The 18,843-nt window shown below is 49.8% G+C and overlaps 1 protein-coding gene across 6 annotated transcripts in view; it reads left to right on the top strand.

Annotated features, from left to right (window-relative positions):
• Clec16a (C-type lectin domain containing 16A) overlaps positions 1 to 18,843 on the top strand; it is a 144,042-nt gene that overhangs the window by 51,683 nt on the left and 73,516 nt on the right. For all 6 annotated transcript variants that reach the window (XM_070003485.1, XM_070003483.1, XM_070003484.1 and 3 more), the window contains exons 14-18: positions 326 to 435; positions 907 to 951; positions 3,506 to 3,556; positions 5,867 to 5,995; positions 14,268 to 14,388. In XM_070003485.1, coding sequence (XP_069859586.1) covers positions 326 to 435; positions 907 to 951; positions 3,506 to 3,556; positions 5,867 to 5,995; positions 14,268 to 14,388 — 456 coding nt within the window. The remainder of the gene's footprint in view (positions 1 to 325; positions 436 to 906; positions 952 to 3,505; positions 3,557 to 5,866; positions 5,996 to 14,267; positions 14,389 to 18,843) is intronic.

Below are 18,843 nucleotides of genomic sequence, written 5' to 3'. Positions count from 1 at the left end.
CTAGAAGCAGGAGAGCGTGTGTTGGCCAGGCATCGCCACCAATGAAGACTGCACTCCAGGCTGCAGCAACCTTTACTGCCCTTCCTTTCCCACCTCCCTGCCCCTGATACAGGCCTTCTGGGAGGTGTTTGGTATACAGATGACAGATCTGGAAAGGGCTGGCACGTGGAGGGTCCCTCTGTGTGTGTCTCTGCTGCAGGCTGGGGACCTTAAGCAGTCTGCCCATCCGCTGACAGGTTAGCCTTCCAGTAGGTCAGGAAGGGCCTTGTGTTTTAAGGGTACTCGGCACCGGGGGATGCCAGGCTGATCCTGCTGTGCTTTGCAGATGGGAAGATCCGGCTGGCCACACTGGAGCTGAGTTGCCTGCTCCTGAAGCAGCAGGTGCTGACCAGCTGTGGCTGCATCATCAAGGATGTGCACCTGGCCTGCCTAGAGGTGAGGGCCATCCCATCCCTGTCCCTCCTCTCCTCTTCCGCTTCCTGTGAGCTGAGGAGGAGGGTCCCCGACCCACCCAGCCCATCTGTCCCTGCTGGAGCCTGAAAAGTCCACCTCATCATAGTGGCCCCTGGGTTTGCCCTACACACAGGTATATTTATTTACAGGGTTTTTTTGGGGGGAGGGTACTGAAATACACAGTTGTTAAGTTCAGTAGCTTTTATTGCCTCCTTTCTCCATTTTCTATGTTTCTAAAGAAAATTTAGGATATACAGAGAGGTTAAAAGTTAAGATTACAGTCACTACTTACATATGGCAGTTGCTTACACACACACTAATGGAATAACTTTTTATTTTATAAAAGTGGAGTGAGTCCTAACAGCCATATGTGATCATCAGTCCCATTAATTCTACATGAATGGCTTTCCATGTCGTCACGTGCCTCCTTCACACCCTCTTCTCTTTCAACAGGGTGCAAGAGAAGAGAGTGTCCACCTTGTACGGCATTTCTACAAGGTAATTGGCAATCCAGGTGTCTTACAGAAACAGGATTGTTGGTGTCTGATCCCACATTGTAAAGGTTTTATGTCTTCTCTTATCTTTATACTTAAGATTATAGGTCAAAGTGATAGTTCCAGTCTCTAGGAGTGGTCTCTCAGCTTGCCATTTCTTTTCAGAAAGCGTTTTAAGGACCCAGTCCTAGTTTATTATGAAGTGTATTATTTATGTGTAAGTTACTAACCATATACACAAATGACTGAGTTACACATGATGGACTTATATGTCGATGACCTATATATGCCAGTATATATAAGATTACTTGTGAATTAGCTCTGGCTGTATCAGTTATGACTGTGCATACTATTTCTAGGCATGTGTGCTAGGAAACCTCTTTCAGGCCTCCTGAGATTTTTGTAAAGTACCAGCTTAACTTCAGAACTGAAACATTTGTAGGCTATCTTCGGGTTCCAGGTGATTATGTTTAAAAGATCTATTTGTCATGGTTTTGTTCAGTTCTATTGAAAGCCCATATTTTAGTATATTCAGGCTGCTCTAACCAAATACCAGCCACTGCATGGCTTATGGATGCAGAGATTGATTTCCCACAATGCTGGGGCCTAGGAAGACTGACATCAAGGCAGGTGTGATGTTGGTGAGGTCACTGCCTCACAGCTGGTGCCTTCTGCTGCAACCAGCTCCTTCAGGCCTCCTTGATAAGGACCCAGATCCATTCAGGAGGCTGTACCCATATGACCTCAGCACCTCCCAGAGGACCCGTGGCCAAGCACCATCACCCTGGGGTGAGGACTTCAACACAGGAACATGGGGACAGACCCAGTCATTCAGAGCTTACTCCTCCTTAGGCAAGGCTCGGCCAAAATGGATTATCCATGGGTGCACAGTCCTCATGGTTTTCTGATCTCTGGGCCCCTGCGGCAGATCTCCCTTGTTCTGCTAGTTGCCCCTGGAAGTGACTAATGCAGCCTTCCGCGCTAGCACTGCCCTCATTCCCTGCTCCTCATCTGTCCTCCACCTCCTCTTTCTTTGGGGGAATCTTTTAGACTAGCTAGCACTGGCAGTGTTTAAGATGACTCTGTTTGTAGGATCTGGAAATCCTCCTTGCCAGGTGCAGTGGGACCCCATTCCACTGCAGTAGACAAAAAGCACTGCTGTGGGGCTCTGCATACCGCACATGGGGAATCCCAGCTTCCTTTACAGCACCTCAAACCACAGTTGGGGTACCGCCCCCACGCCACCAGGTTGTCCTAGTCATCTTCAAACCTTTTTCCCGATAATTGCTTTGTTTTATTCCCTCAGTCCTGGAAGGGCATAGAGCTGGCAATTCCCAGTAGATAATTCTTGTTACTAACAGAGGGAGAACTGTATGTAAATTTCCTTTCCTTCTCCCAGTCCAGAGTGTTTCTCTTGCTTTCATCTTGTGAAGTGTTACACCTAAGTACAGCGTGTCAGGAGCTTTTAGATGTTTTCAGGGGTTGTCATTTCTTTTGCTGTCACTTTAGCTGTGCAGATACTCAAGGTTGTCTGTAGTCAGACAGCTGGACAGTATGAAAAAGGTCTGAGTCCTGGTTTTGGCTGTGTGTGTATTGAGAGAGAAGGAGAGAGATAGAGAGACAGACAGACAGACAGACAGACACTTGTATTTCTGAAAGTTAGGAGACAGAAGATGGTTCCTTTTTGAAGTAAGATTTTTTTTTTTTATTATCTCAAGTAGTACAAAGGGGTTTCAATTCAACAAACCACCTTATGAGTACAATACATCTTGGCCAGTATCACCCCTCCCATCATTCTCCCCAATCTTTCCCACCCCCAGGGGACAGTACTTGACATCATTGCTCAGCAGAGATTATATTGACAGTAAGTGCTCACATTCCCCTTAACAGAGGAGCAGGCTCTGTCTCCACATTTTTGTGTGTCAGCTCACTTCACTTGCAGCAGAGATGACCCATGCAGGTCTGTACACCCTGTTCTGAAGGGGACCTGCTGGGAGGGGTCTCAGCCTGAGGAGCTGTGAGATCCCAAGGCTCTCTTCAGAAGCAAATGGAACAACCCATAAAGCTTTGGTGTTAAGCATTTGTAATTACTAGCTTCCTTTCAGAGGTGTGAGGCTTCACATTTTTAACATGGTAACTTAACCAGGATTTCCATTTCTCTAGCCATTCTTGACAGATACATGATGCTGAGCACTTGAGATATTAACCTCCTCTCTCTTTTAATCATGTATAAGGTTATTTTTGTTGTTGCTTTCTTACTGTATTGACAGAAAAACTCAATAAGCATTTTAAAAAGGAGAAAAACATTGCATGGCTCAGCTTGCTGTTTGGTCTTTTGTCTGAGTGTGTGTTTGTGTGTGTTTGTGTGTGTGTGTGTGTGTGTGTGTGTGTGTGTGTGTGTGTGTGTGTTTTCACGTGTATATTTTACTTCCTGGTGATTTACGAGAATTCACTAACAAGAAGCAGATGGCCTCAAAAACCAAGAGCTCAGGTTTATAATACTGTGTTCATAGAAAAAAAATATGAGTAATCTTTTCTCTTCCGCCCTTCCTTTGTAGGGAGAAGAGATTTTTTTGGACATGTTCGAAGACGAATACAGGAGTATGACAGTAAGTGAGGGCCCAGCACACCTGAGTTGGTGTGTTCCCGGGGGCCTGCTGAACCCATAGGGCTCTCTGTCTGACCTGGGGCTTTCTCACCAAGTAGCAAAGATTGGTAGGAAGGGACTTTTGTAGTAAGGCCTCTTAATCCCCAGCACTGAGAGGACTTCAGGCTGTGTCTCTCTGCTTTGATGTAAGTTGTGTTGGGAAGGTGTCTCTTCACAGAGGAAGCACCTGTGTCTGCAAAATCTAACCTTGACAACGTCAGTCTGTGGGGAGGGCTACCGCCCTTGTCTCTCCTTCAGCTACTCAGGAAGATGGAAGGCAGACAGGCCACCTCCTGGCCTCTCTGTCCCACTGTTAGTGACAGAACCTGCCTCCCCAGCAGAGCTGCCCTCCCCATGCCCTGTTGTATCTGTGTGTTATGCTGCCTTCTCTGCTACTCTGAGGGAATGTTCCAGCACATAGTGTCAGCTAGGTCTCTGCCCTCGCTGCAGCAAGCAGCATTGTAAGGACTGAACAATCTTCTGGTTTTTTTCTACCCATCTCTTCCTCCCTAGCCCTGCTCCCCAGCAGACATCACTAAATAGATGGCCAGTTATCTTTTCGTGGATGTTACCAAAGTGTGAAGTGATTAGGACATTGATAATAAGCCTAGAAAGCAGGTGCTCAGCTAAGTGGCTCTCTGGCTTTGCAGCCCGTTCAATTGGGTTCTGGATACAGGGCCCTCACCACGTCTTGTCACTGTGCACTGAGCCTCCAGAGGCGCCCAGTAACATGCAGAGGCCCGGGCTGCTGTGACTGCAGCTCATGGTTGACATTCTGCCTCATCATTCTGTTTTGTGTGAGTGCTGGCCCTGGGGCTTGAACTCAGGGCCCAGGCACTGCCCCTGAGCTTTTTCACTCAAGGCTGGTGCTCCACCATCTGAGCCACAGTTCCACTTTGGGCTTTTTTAACTGGCTCATTGGAGATAAGCGTCTGATGGACTTTTCTGCCCAGGCTGGCTTTGAACCACAATCCTTAAATCTCAGTCTCCTGAATAGCTAGGATTAAAGGTATGTCAGTGGGTACCTGGAAAATTTCAACATTCTTAAAGGGGCTCAAACTTCACTCTTCAGACCACTGATTCGTGTGGGGGTGGGGAGAGTGCAGTGGCTGTCTGCTGCTTTGCTGTTTGTCTCCCCATCCCCTGCCCTCTCTGCAGTATAGTTCCAGTGTAAAGTTCTTATGTCACATGTGATGTGCTCACTGCCTAACTACGTGACCCTGGGCAGGGGCTTTCAGTTCTGAGCTCTGATGCTTCGTCTGCTTGCTGGGCCTACACCCCCGGCTTGGCCAGGCTGGATGTAAACTGCCCAACAAGATGCCTCATGCAGAGTCTAAAAATGATTCCTTTCCTGTCCTCCCACCCTAGTGAGCTTCCTGAGGTTTATTTGTTTTAATCAAATGTTTGTGGTGTGTCCTGCACAACGTCTGACATTCTCTAGAAATACAAAGGTGGCACACCCAGGGCCCTGTGGCTGCTGCAGTCAGCCTCCCTTACCCCGCGTGGGGGCCACGCTGAAGCCAGGCCTTGCCTTTCACTGCTTCCCTCACATCCTTTAGCACCAGTGTTCAATGGGAACAGTCTGTGTGGAAGGAGCTCGCTGGACTGGAGGTCTGCCAGACAGCAGGGCAGGCTGGGGGGGGGGGGGGCCACTACTGCTAGGCCATTGCCAATCAATGCCAGCCACAGCCCAGATGGGAATGCAGCCTCTCTCCCCCTGCTCTGGAATGCAGGGAATTTGGGGTGTGGGGAGAGTGTCAGATCTCTAGAGGAAATTACTTGTCAAAAAGAAGACAGCCTGTCCTGAGTGACTATGGTTCCAGGCTCAATAAAAGGAAAAACCTGAAACCAGCCATGGGTCTGAGGTTCACGTTTGTAATCCTAGATACTCAGGAGGCCAAGATCTGAGGACCACAGTTTGAAGCCAACCCAGGCAGGAAAGTCCACGAGACTCTTTGTCTACAATTAACCAGCAAAAAGCTAGGAGTGGAACTATGGCTCAAGTGGTAAAAATGCCAGCTTTGAACAGAAAAAAACTAAAGGACAGCCCACAGGCCCTGAGTTCAGCCCCAGTACCAGCACACACAAAAACCCTTGCAACCTAGAAAAATAAGAAAGTACTATCATCACAGCAGACAGCCTGGAAGAGGGAGGGGTCTCCATCAAAGGCAACGTGGACAGCACTCGTTGACTCTGTATGGGTTTGGGTGGAAGCCCCGTGGCCTGCCCAGTGGCGCCTCCCCCAAGTGAAGCTTCCTGTCATGTCTCCTAGATGAAGCCCATGAATGTGGAATATCTCATGATGGACGCCTCCATCCTGCTGCCTCCAGCGGGCACCCCACTGACAGGCATTGATTTTGTGAAGCGGCTGCCATGTGGTGACGTGGAAAAGACTCGGCGGGTGAGTGTGCACGTGGGCCTGGCCCAGCCTCTCTTAGGGGCTCTTCCTACCCCAGAACCCCTTCTGGGCCAGGAAGGAAAGGATCAAAGTCAAGAGCCCTTCTCCATCATGAGCTTAGTTATGGGTAGAGGACACCACCCAGACACCCCGAAACTACACATGGCTTTCTAAAGCATGTTGCCCTTTGGTAGTGGGGATCGGAGTCCCATGGCACCTCGCACCACTGGGGGCTATGGGCGGGCACCTCCTCGGTACAGCCTGCAGCCTGAGCGCAGCGAGCTCAGCGGGCAGAAGCCAGGAGGCTGGGCTTCTTCGAACTGGGAGGAAAGCTAGAACACCCAGGGCAGGTGAGGGGGGTGGTGAGATCTTACCCTGCGATCTCAGGACCCCCAGAGATGGCGTGATGTTAAGGTATCTGGCTGATCTGGGGACAAGGCACACGCAAGTGAAATTGCAAAGAGATGTTTGTGAAGGGTAGGGAGTTCTCAGAAGCAGCCGGAGTGTGCGCGTACCTTATCAGCACTGTGCTCTGAGGCGGGCGCTCTAGGAAGCAGCCTTGGCCAGGCTGTTCATGGTACTTTATCTCCCTTGTGAGATCACAGTTTCTTTCTTAGAAAGCACCACAGCCTTTTCCTGGAAAATCATTCCTGAAGACAAGCTTCTTAGAGGATAATTAGAGGAATTTGTTGCACGTAGCTCAGTTATCATAGTTCAGTTATCAGGTATACCTTCTGCCTTAATCTGAGTGTGCCGTGTGGAAGAGGGTTGACTCAGAATTCTGGAAAGCTGGTGGCATGCTTCATGCCTCCAGCAGGAGGAGTTGGCCACCTTCCTCTACCTGCTGGTGCTCTTGCCTCAATGGCCGTGGCTCCAGGCTGCAGAGGAAGTGGGACCCACGTGTCTTGACTCAGTGACATTCCCAGCTGTCTGAGCAAAGCCACAGGACTCACCACAGAAGCCGCCCTGCTGAGCCGCTGCCGCTGTCCTTCCCTTTGCTTGGCAAGCACCAGTGCCCTAACCAATCAGGCACGTGGTTTTGTTGGTGGGTGGCTTTGTGCAGTGGAAGGCTGATTTTGAAGAGTGGGTGTCCTGTGGGCCACTCCTCAACGCCAGCAGCTCACCTTTGGCCTTTTGTTGGCCTGAGGGGTGCTCCCCAGGAAGATTCCAGCCAGGGTGCAGGCCCATTTGGGCACTCTGTAGGACTGGAGCCCAGCTGCTGTCCTGGCTGCACTCTGCTACCCTTTGGTTCTTGCTGGAGTATGAGGACATAGCCTTAGTAAAGAGTCTAACCTTCATGTCAGTCTTTATGTGGATTTCCTTGTCTAATTCCATGCCACACTTGGAGGTGGCCCTGTTGTTACCCCAGCTCCCTATTGGAGGTGTCTGCGATTGAGCCATGTGCTCAGTTACTCCGGTTGTCCACAGCTGAGCCAGGAGCTGGTCCACACAGTGTGGCCCCTGGAGCCCCCCAGCTCTGAAGCACCCTAGCCCACTGCCTCCTGCCATGAACCCTGCTTGTGCTGGACCCAGACAGGGAAGTAGCCCAGCCCTGTAGGAGCCAGTCTAAAGGGTGTGGCAGGAAGGACTGTAGACCACGTTCCTAAAGCATCATGGTACAGGGAGGAGATGGAGAGGCCTGGTTCCAGAGGGATGGCTCTTAAGCCAGGATTGTGCCATTGGGCTGGGCAGAACTGGACAACATGGGCCCAGAGAGATGTGGCACATCCTGGCACCCCCAAATAGCCAGCACTGAGCAGAAACTGATAAGGCCAAGGGGAGGGGCTGGCTGGAGCCAGGTCTCGGAGCCAGGTGAGTACACTGGCTGTCAGCTCCCAACATAGTTTTACAGTATCATGCCCTGCTGGCTGGCGTAGTCCATCCTCTCCGTTAGAGAGAAATGGAAGCGATCTAGGGTACACAGTCAGGCTGGTGGCAAAGGAGAGGCTGGGTGTCTACTCTGAGCTACCTGTCTCTTCCTCTATAAAGCAGAATGCACTTGCCTTGCCAGAGTTACCATGAGGACTCATTTAAGACATACACATCGTAAGATCCTTGATGAGATTAGTTCTCTTCTCCCTTTGTCCCTCACATTCCACTTCGATGCAAGTTCCCAGGGCTCTGCTGCCCACTTGCCTTGCTCCTGTGGGATGTGCAGCCTGAATGGCTCGGGGGAAGCAAGGCCCAACTCCTGGGGCTGTCTGGGCTTCCTCAGGGTTTCTTGTTAGGCCCTCTGAGCAGTTTACAAAAGCAGCACTAGAATCCCAGGATCGCTGGTAACACAAAGATAGTAAATAGGGCAGGCCTCTCAAGCAGACTCATCCACTTCAGAAAAGCTTCTTTTCAGACTTCATGAGTCAGTCTCTGAAGGGAAGTGTTGGCCTTTCACCTAGTCTAGCTCTTGTTGGAGACTGTTGTCTAGAATCCTCTGAAGTCAGAACCCAGCATGTGTCCTGACTTGGAGCTCCGGGACGTGGTAGCTCAGCAAGCAATTTAGGGCTCCTCTGGTTTGTCTCCGGATTTTCACTCCTAACACTGTATCTCTTTGGAGTCAAAGGCTTTCTTTCTCTCTCAACTTGTCTGTCTCTCTCTCTCTCCCCCTCTTGATGGACAGGCAGACAGATAGACTTCAACTCTAAGTAGACGTATTCCATTTTAGGTCAGTCCTTTTCAGAAACCTCATCCTTAATTTTCCTTAAGGACTTGGAGAAGGTCAAACATCTGGCCCTTCCTAGTAAATCACTGCTGACTACAATGTTCATTCACATACTCCTCCAAGAGCTACTTGGTCCCCATGTGCCAGACACTGAGCTGTACCTGGGGATGTACAAGTCCCTGCCTCTGTTCTCACCTAAGGAGGTCACCAATAATTACAAGCATCTGAGAAGCAGGTGTGATGGCCAGGGCAGCCATGGGCTGATGGGCACAGCCTGTGAGAGCAGCAGATAGGACGTACACTGCAGAGCTGCATCCAAGCATAAACCCAGGAAACAAGGAGGAACCACAAAAGTCAGAGCCCAAAGATGGCCCTTTGCTGGTGGGAACAGGCCTGTTACAGGGCAAGGTGTGGAGTGGGGAGGGCTTGGCCTAGTAGGCCTTGGAAAGCATCCAGTGACAAAATTCCCTTCTTGGCATTTTATGTCACACCACATGTTCTGTCACTTGATGTATTCGTTGAGCCGTATGTGTGTGTGTGCATGTATGTATGTGTGTATATGTGTATATATGTATATATGTGCTTATATATGTATTTATATATGTATATGTGTGTATATATGTGTCTGCATGTATATATGTGTATATGTATATATACATACACACACACATATGTAGACCAGGGGGGCAAGAAATCCAAAGGCAGACCAAAATACCAGGAGTGCCACTGAGCTAGGCTGGCTGAGAGGGACAGTTCGTGTTGAAATAAAGGTCACCAGAACCCTAGGGTCTGATGAGAGAACACTAGCAGAACTTGGCACTAGCCTGCCCCACCCACATGGAGTGGCAGTAGAGACTCAGAAAAGACTGAAAGTTTGTGAGTCAGACCAACTTTGGGTCAAACCCAGTTTAGCCATGTTAATTTAGCCAAGGTTAAACCCAATTTAACCTTGAATGAATCTCAGGATCCTAAGTTCCTTCCTCTCACTTCTCAGTTGTTGTCCACAATAGAAGAGAGTGCAGTGCTAGGGCCTGGCAGACAGTGAGTGCTCAGACCTGCAGGCTGAAGTGGGTGGTCTGCTGCAGCTCCCATGAACAGCAGATGGGGTCTCTCCTAGTCTCAGTGGGAAGAGCCAGAGGTGAGATTTGGTAAGCATCAAAATCTGAATGGAAGCACTAGCTATCTTCACACAGGAACTGGCAGGTCACAACGAAGTAAGTGTAAGCTTTTACTTGTCCCCACTGTTCTCTTGTCCCCTTGTGAACCTGAACTGCAGGCCTGTTTGTTTATCACTGAGGGCCTCCTGCTGTGCTTTTCATCTGTGTATTACACCCTAGAGCAGCATTGCAGGTTTTCAAAGCAAGGAAGAACAGGAGCAGTGACACTTAGGCCTCCCTGAGCTGCCTCCATCTCTTTGCAAACTTCTCCCCTCCTGATGGCAGGGAGGGCATCTTTGTCATGCCCCAGTTTTCATCCCCGTCCTGTTTTACTTGTTATTACAGGGCAAAAAATTTTTCATGTTGTAAGTGTCTATTGTTAAGTGTCTTTTTGTAGTGTTGGGATGGAAGCCAGGGCCTCACCCGTGCTGAACCTCCGAGCTACCCTCCAGCCATGATGCAGTTTTAGTAAGTCTGTCTTTAGCCCACACTGTCCCCAGATTTTGCAATCTTCTTCCTCAGCCTCCTGGATGCTGTGATTAGAGCCCTACATACCACCTTGGCTAGTAAATCCGATTTCTTTTTTTTTGTTTTTTTGTTTTTTTGTTTTTTTTTGGATCCGGTTGTGGGGCCTGAACTCTGGGCCTGGGCGCTGTCCCTCAGCTCTTCAGCTCAAGGCTAGCGCTCTACCACTTGAACCACAGCACCACTTGTGGCTTTTTTCTTTTTGCTTATGTGGTGCTGAGGAATCGAACCCAGGGCCTCATGCATGCAAGGCAAGAGCTCTACCACTGAGCCACCTTCCCAGCCTGTAAATCTGATTTCTTATGACTATCAAGGTTTCTCTGGTGACTTTGGCATCATACACTTGAGCAGCATTTTTCTGTTAGACATTTGGGGTTGGTCCCACTGTTACAGTATTTGCAGCTGAACAGTAGTGAGCTGTTCCATGAATACAGTTGTCTTTCTTTTGGCTTATTTCCTCAGGATAAGGTCTCAGAAGCGGAACTTCTGGTTCAAAGGGTATGAACTTTTTTGTCTGGCTGCACATCGCCACATTGCTTTCCTGGTGGGCTGCCCCATGTTAAATGGCTTCTGCATTCTTCTGTGACTGACTCTTGCAGTCCTTTCCACAGCCTTCGGGGGCTCCTAACCTGAGTGATGGTTGCCTATATTTGAACAGCTTGCATACCTGGCAAGGGAGTGGGAGCCTGAACTGAGTCGAGTGTTTGTCCCGGGGCCAGCCCAGAGCTCACTGCGTCTCCCAGGCCACTTGTCTCATGTGGATGCCCTATGGCACCCTGTCCCCAAGCAACCAGCCTGCGCTCAGCCTCAGCCAAGCTGAAGTCTGACTCCACGCCATCCGAACTTGCCAGGTGGATCCTCAGGAGACTGAGTTAAGCCAGCGTGGAAACTGGAGAAGTCTCTCCTTCCTGTCTGAGCGTGATCCGCTGCCTCTCCTCTCACAGTCTGCTCTATTTCCCAAGCATCACCCTTCTTAGTATTCTGAAGAATCTGAAAAAGAAATGATTTCCTATATCTTTTTTTTTAGTGATACTTTGAAGTTTTTCATTTTCATTGAGCAAAGAAATGATAGGTACTCCATAAACTCTGGGTCACAAGTTCTAAATCTTTTGATGGCCCAGGAGGAGTTATTCAGGAAGTGACCTTGGAGGCTGCCTGTGTCCCCAAGCTCCATTTCTGTCTGTGACAGAGAGTCTCAGGCCATTCAGCACCCAAATGAGACAGCGATGTCACTGGCTCTGCGCAAGCCTAGGGCAACCAGATGAAGCCACTGCTGTTTCAGAAGGTGGCAGGTACATGTGTGGCCTCAGTCTTGTGTGGTGTAGCATTCTGTGTGTTCAGCTTGCCTGCCAGGCGTTTGTAGACTCCCCTTGGAAGCCCGGCTGGCCCCGTGTGGTGCACCTTGTCCTATGGGACCCCCCCTATCTTCCATTCAGGGGTACAGGCCTCTGATGCCTTCTGCCTTCCCTTGGGAGTGGAACAGGAACCAGCAGTTTATTTTGTATGTTTGATGTTCCTTTTTATATCTTGAATGATCTTATTTTTTTTACTTGTTTGTATTCCTGGAAACAGCTTCCATTTGTCATTTGTAGTGCAGAAGCAGATGTTTTACCAAAAAAGCCCTGTTAGCAGCCAAGTGAGGAACTTTTTTTTTTTTTTTTTTTAATTCAGTGGAAAGTTTAGGCTATCCAGTGCTATGCTGAAGAAGGCAGTGTATGTTTCCATTTTCTCAGCCCCAGCTGTGGTCCTACTAGGTGCTTGCCTTCAGATCACTGAGAGGGCCACAGCTGACACATAGGAAGCCCCTCCCTCACTGGGTCCTGCCTGTAATGGACCTTGCATTTTCTTTCTCTCTTTCCCAGCCTCTTATTTAAGAGTTCCACTGCAGGATATTCCATTGCCTCCCATTGGGCTGGCCCAGGGGTTTTGTATTTCCTGGTGTGCTAGGCTGTGTGACTCAGGCCCCTGGGGTTGGAGTCACAGCATCCCTCCCATAGCAGCCATGTGGACCATCACTTTGCCTGCCAGTTCCCATTCTTCTTCCCAGGCTGCAGTAAGGTGCTCACAAACCCTGGCCCGCAGTAAGACCCTACTACATGGCAGGTCTCCCAGGTTCATTGTAGCCATGTCTGTCTTCTGATAGAGATGAAGTCTATACTTTAGAAACTTCCAGGAGTTGGTGGCCCATACCTGTAATCCTAGCTACTAATAAGCAGGCTGAGATCTGAGGATTGGAGTTCAAAGCCAGCCCAAGAAGAAATGTCTGTGAGATGAGACTCTGCTCTCCCATTAACCACCTAAAAGCCAGGAGTAGAAATGTGGCTCAAGTGGTAGCTCTTTAGCCTTGAGCAAAAAAGCAAAGGGACAGCACCCAGGCTCTGAGTTCAGGCCCAGTACTGCCACAAAATAAATAAATAAAAGACCTGCTAGAACTATTATTACTAATAGCACCACCGCTCCTCACAGTGAGAGCACTGACTTTCCCTAGTACTTCTGAGTTCTCAGAGAATACTGGGAGGGTGGGTGGAAGTGCTCTGCCAGTTTCCTTCAATAGGATCTTGGTCCCAGGCCTCCCTCCCACTGGTTCAAGGCCAAAGTAGAATCAGAATCACCCGATCGGAGTCATCAGAGACCGCGCTATCGCAGCTCTTGGCCAACAGCAGTGTGTCCCCCTTCTTGTTGGGGAGCAGTTTGCCGATTTAAGGGCACTCTCCCTTCACATAGCCATTGATTGGAGTCAGAATAAGAATACCCAAAGGTGCACTTGAAATCATCTTTGTACAGCTCACCCAGGTGACCCTGGCTTGTCCCTGGGCCTTCTCTCTGCCCAGCATGGTGCCTGTCTAGTGACTAGATGACCATTCTTTATGGAGACTGTGCTGGCCCCTTCTGCAGCCTTAACCCAGGGCTGGCTCAGTCTGTGAGTTAGAGGGTACTGTGCCCATTTCACAGATGGGGAGAGTGAAGCTTCTAGCAGTTGGGCTTTGCTCAGCGTAGTAAGGCTGCTGGTCCAGGACAGCCTTGTCTGTGCCTCTGGAGAGAGAGCTGGAGTACCTCTCCTCCCTGTCCTCTGCTTCTCAGCTCTGTTTGGTGGCGAGCCTGCTCCTTGGCTGACTGCTGCTTCTTGCTCGCACGTCTGGGCCTCTGCCTCTGCAAACGCCCAGTAGCCACACTGGGTTCTGACAGACCGCTTTTCCTAGGCCCAGAATCCCTGTGCCACTGGGGCTGCCTCTGCCTCCAGCAGGCGCACAGGGAAACCACTCCTGTGCCGCGTGCCAGGCCTTGGCCTCACCAGCAGCATACTCCTCATCCTAAGGCCAGGGCCCAAGGGATGGAGGGATTCACCTGTGGTGGGTAACTTCTTTTGTTGTTGTTGGTCGTGGGCCTTGAACTCTGGGCATGGGCGCTGTCCCTCAGCTCTTCAGCTCAAGGTGAGCACTCTACCACTTGAGCCACAGCACCACTTCCAGCTTTTTCTGCTTATGTGGTACTAAGGAATCGAACCCAGGGCCTCATACATGCAAGACAAGCACTCTGCCACTGAGCCATCTTCCCAGCCCCATGGGGTAACATTTTTAATGGCCTTCACCAGCTCCAAAGCCCACACTCACCTGCACTCCTGTCCCAGACCTCCATTAAGTAGCAGGGCCTGGAAACATCTTAGTACTTTGGCCTCCATGGTCTGCAGGCCTCTGTGGACAGGTGGGCTGGGCTCTTGGCCTTGGGCAGCCCATTCCCCTCCTTGGGTCTCGGTTCCCTGTGTGTGGAGTGGCTGAATGCTGGGCAGAGACCGTGGTGACCAGACAACTTGGGGCAAGATGCTGGCAGATGCAGGTGTTCAGTGGAGTAAAGCAGCCTGACCCCACACCGGAAGGGGTTCAGGCGCCTCACCGTGCTGCCCCTGCAGTGTGCTCCCTCTGCTCTGTCCTCCATCCAGGCCATCCGGGTGTTCTTCATGCTGCGCTCACTGTCGCTGCAGCTGCGAGGGGAGCCCGAGACACAGCTGCCCCTGACTCGGGAAGAGGACCTGATCAAGACCGACGATGTGCTGGACCTGAGTGAGTGGACCAGGGCCTGGGATGTTGGGGGGAGGGGGTGGGGATGAGGTATGGTGGGCATTTTGTACCACCACCCCCCTGTGGCCCACCATGTGTAGGTGGTATGTGCGTCCTGTAAAAACTGTGAAGGCTTCCAGGCATCTGAGTTCAGCTTGAACATGCTGCTTCCGTGGAGAACAGAGGGTTTGCTGAAAGGTGAGCTGAGCCATGGGAGGCTTGGCTTAGGCCCCTGTCTCCAATGTAAGCTGGGCAAGCCATGTGACTGAGGGTTTTCTGCGTGAGCCAATGATGGGTGCTCCTGCTGCTGCTTGCAGGAAGCTGGCAAGGCACCAGCGTTGAGCAAGGACAGGGCTCCTGAGACCCTGGAGCCGTGCCATTGAGCACCTGTCTTCACTGTTCTCCGGCCAAGACTTGTTTTTAGGATTTTTGGGATTTGTTTTGTTTTTAGTTTTGCTTTTTTTTTTTTCATTTGAGAGTCATACTGTGTAGTCTGAACTGGCCCTGAACTTGTGACCCTCCTGCTTCAGCCTCCTGAGTGCTGAGACTACAGGCGTGCACTACAGCCTGGCTCAGAGCTGAGATTTAAAGGAGATAATGGGTATAAAGTCTGGTCGTTTCCATTTTCCATGGGGCAAGTACTCACTGAAAGACGGCCTGGTTTCTGTTTAGTAAAAGCATTGTGAATAATGGGGGTCTTGGGTTATAGAACACAGAAAGCCCTGAATTGACTGGCCTGTGGAAAAAAGAAAGGGAGATGGCTGTCACCGGAAAGTCCAGAGAGGTTCTGTCTTCAAGCATGCCTAGATCTAGGTACAAAGGCCGAAGCGTCAAGAAACTGCCCCTCTCCAATCTTGGCTCTGCTTTCCTCTGGTCCAGCTTCATCTTCAGGATGCCTCTCACTAGGTCGTTGAGAAATGGCCACCAGCAGCCCTAGGATTTGCTGTGCCGGCTAAGCAACCCTGTCAGACAAGAGGTTTAAAAAGTGTGGGGTCGCACCCTCACTGGCCTCATCACAGCACCACCCCTGAGCTGCGCAGCGGTGGGAGGAATATGAGGCTGACCCCCAGAGGTCACCAGCCCACTCTCAAGCAGGGAGGTGGGCCTTCTGCCCTGGTCATTTGAGTGTGAGGAGGCACCCTTACAAGATGCCAGAGAGGCAATGGCTGGGCAGCGGGAACTGCAGATGGCTGTCTACTGCTGAATATGAGGTGTCATTCCTGTGCAGCACATTCACCAGCTTCAGTGTGTACTTCTGTGAGTTTTGGCAAGACTGTTGAGCTCTGTAACCCGCAGAGACTGCTGCCCTGCCATGCGTCCCCTTGAGCAGGGGGACACAGAGCCTCTCTTTCCTTCCTTGTAATGTGATGATGTTTGCAGCTAGGGGTCAGCTAGGTGGTAGAGCACTTGTCTAGAGTGCATAGGCCCTGATTCCATCCCCAGCCCCCAAACTGAGTAAATAAGTTTGAAAGGAGAGTGGTCTTTCTGGGCTACAAGGTTGTCTTGAGGGTGAGTAAAGTATAGGCAGTGTGAGAAGCACGGTGTGTAGTATGTAAGAGGCTCAGCACATCACAGTCAGACCTGCTCGCTGATGCCACCATGCTCACAAAGAGCCTAGCAGGGCCTGGCGCTAGATGGTTCTCAGCAGTGATGACTGCACGTGTCACCCGCTGTCAACCTGCCTGTCTAGTGCTCTCTGGTGTTCCCACACTTCCATCGTGGAAGAGTGAGAAGCCATGCCCCCTCTGTCCGCTGACCAGCTCTTTTGTCCTATCCTCCTTGACAGATGGCCCCAGCAATTTCTGTAAGGGTGGAATTGACACAGTCCGCTGGCTTCATAGCCAGTCTTTCTCCGACCTGAGCTGTGTAGAGGAAGGGATGCAGCAAGGCACCAATCACGTTTATGTCTGTGAATTGAAATTAAATTCTGTGCTGGGAATCTGCACTCCTACCCCTCCCCCTAGGAATGGCCACTGAAAGGAAGGTTAAGAGTATTTCACTTATCAATTCTAATCGGTCCAATTGCTAGTTGAGATCACTTAGCTGAGCCTTTTTGGATAGTTGGCCATTAAGAAAGTAATGGCTGCCTGTCTTTACCCTGCCTGATTGCAAATTATCTTTCGCTAAAGAGGGTGATGCTCAGAAAATGCTGGGGACTGTGAGTTTTAAAGACTCATGCTACTAGAATAAGGTGCCTGGATTGCTGGTTGGCTGCTTTTTTGCTTCAGTTGTGGTACTGGTTACTGCTGGGGACATACCTTACTTGCAGAGCACCAAGTGCTTTCTGTGTGCATCTAGGTGAGGATTGGATGATTGGAAGCTGGTTTTGTTTCCTTTTGCTAGTTTGAAGAAATTAACTCTGGGAGAGAGATTGGGAGTTGGTTACCCTGTTATCTCCCTTAATAAGGGCTTAAAGATAGGGTTCTGCACATTCAGGAAGCAGTGACCTGAAGTGTATTTACTGACCTTTTCTCGCTGCCACTTTGATAAGAAACCACAGCATGAAGAATGCTCCCCTGAAGCCCAGAGCAAGTGTTTGCTGGGCAGCAGCAGGTCTCTGGGCCCAGGTGGCACCAGGGATGGCTTCTGTCTTAAGACTACCAAAGACAGGGTCCTGCTCAGGAAAGACTCATGCTAGCCTTTTATTTACTTATTATTTTAGCTGTACTAGGATTTGAACTCAGGGCCTGGACTCACTTGTCTTCTTTGCTTGGCTGGTGCTCTCCTTGAGCCATGCCTCCAGCTACACTCCCAATTCTTGTTCCATATTTGAGATCCAGCCCAAGTCCCCATCTTTATCATCCTGTAGTGATGAATGTGAAGGTGACTGAATGCCATGAAAGGCCTATTTAGCTCCGTGCCTATGCAGTTGTTGCATAGTGTATGCTGTGCCCCCACTCCCTGGCACACAGCTCTGAGGCTCCATGGAGGTCCCTGGCTGCTCCTCTCGCTGCCTAGAGAGCCGTTTCCAGCAACAGTCGCTCCCCAAGCAAGTTATGTGGTTTGATCGTAAGTCCATGAAAATGAGAGCTCATTGATTTGTCTTACAAAGCTAATGACAGTTTTGTGGTCTTGCCCATCAATTCTGGAAAATTCTCTATGTTAGCTTATTTTGCTGATGCCCAATCATGGTCATGTGCCTGATTCTGATGAAAGTGAGAACATAGTAATATAATAATAATAATAATAATAATAACAACAACAGTAAAGACAATGAAGAACCAAGCCCAGGATGCAAACTACTTGAAGCTTTTAGAAACATACACATTTGGTTTGGGAGTATAACTCAATGGAGGAGCATTTGCCTAGCAAGCGTGGGGCCTGGAGAAGTCATGGAAGGAACTAAAAACATGAAAATGTCATGAAGACCCCTTTGACAAGAGCAGAGCAGGGTACTCTTCTTAGGCAAGAGGAGCCAAGGAGGCACGTCACTTTGACTGTTCCTGGGGTGAGGGAAGGAAAACGGCTCTAAAGAACAGTTTCTGGACATGGGTTGATTTGTATGGGGACTTGTGATTGGTCATTGTTGCTGAGGTCAGTGTTCCTCACTTGTGATTGGCTAATGTACTGAGGTCAGTGTCCACTTCCTGTCTGGGATGATATCACTGTGGCTCTGGGGGAGTATGTCCTGGTTCTTGGGGAGAACTGGCTCAAGAATGTCTGACGCCTGCCTCTTTGGGGTGACTCAGAAAAGGAAAGTGTGCAGGGAGGGTATGAGGGAGGAAGTAAGTGCAGCCGCTGTTAATAGTTGGTGAACAGTGGTGAAGGATGGTGATTGGAGGTGATTGGAGGTGAAGGGCGTGTGTGTGTGTGTGTGTGTGTGTGTGTGTGTGTGTGTGTGTGTGTGTGTGTGTGTGTGTGTGTGTGTGTGTGTGTGTGTGTGTGTGTGTGTGTGTGTGTGTGTGTGTGTGTGTGTGTCCATTGGACTTTCCTTCTTCCGGCCCCATTCCTCCCCATGCACACTTCAGAGGAGCACCTCCAGCTTGGTTTGTGGCTCCCTAGTTAGTGCCTGCTGCGGCACCTGGTACACAGTAAGCACTCAGAAAAGGTTCGTCAAGCTTTAGCAGTCACTTTATTTATAAACACAGAAACTGGCATTTCTCAATGTTGTCTTGAGTGACTTAAGGCTGCTGGATTGTGAGTTGAAGAATGTCCCTCAATGCATACATTAGAATAGTCATGTTTCCAGGTGACATTTCTCCCCCACAAATGAAAGAACCCCAAATGTTATACCCACCCAGGCAGTTTCTAAAAATGTAGATCAGCACCAAGTCATCTTGCCTAGCTAATAGCTAGAATGCCTCTCCCTCTCTCTCTTTCTCCCTCTCATTCTTTCTCTCTTTTTCCCTTTTTCTTTTTCATTTCTCTGCTATGAAAGTGGGGCTCAGAACTGGATGGATCAGAAAAAAAAAATCATGCTTGAATTAAACCACCAATTCTCTAAGGAAATGGAAAACA

Source organism: Dipodomys merriami, unplaced genomic scaffold (assembly GCF_024711535.1).
Source record: "Dipodomys merriami isolate MVZ:Mamm:240054 unplaced genomic scaffold, mDipMer1.0.p SCAF_60, whole genome shotgun sequence".
Classification (NCBI taxonomy): domain Eukaryota; kingdom Metazoa; phylum Chordata; class Mammalia; order Rodentia; family Heteromyidae; genus Dipodomys; species Dipodomys merriami.
This window is presented reverse-complemented; position numbering and strand designations above follow the sequence as displayed.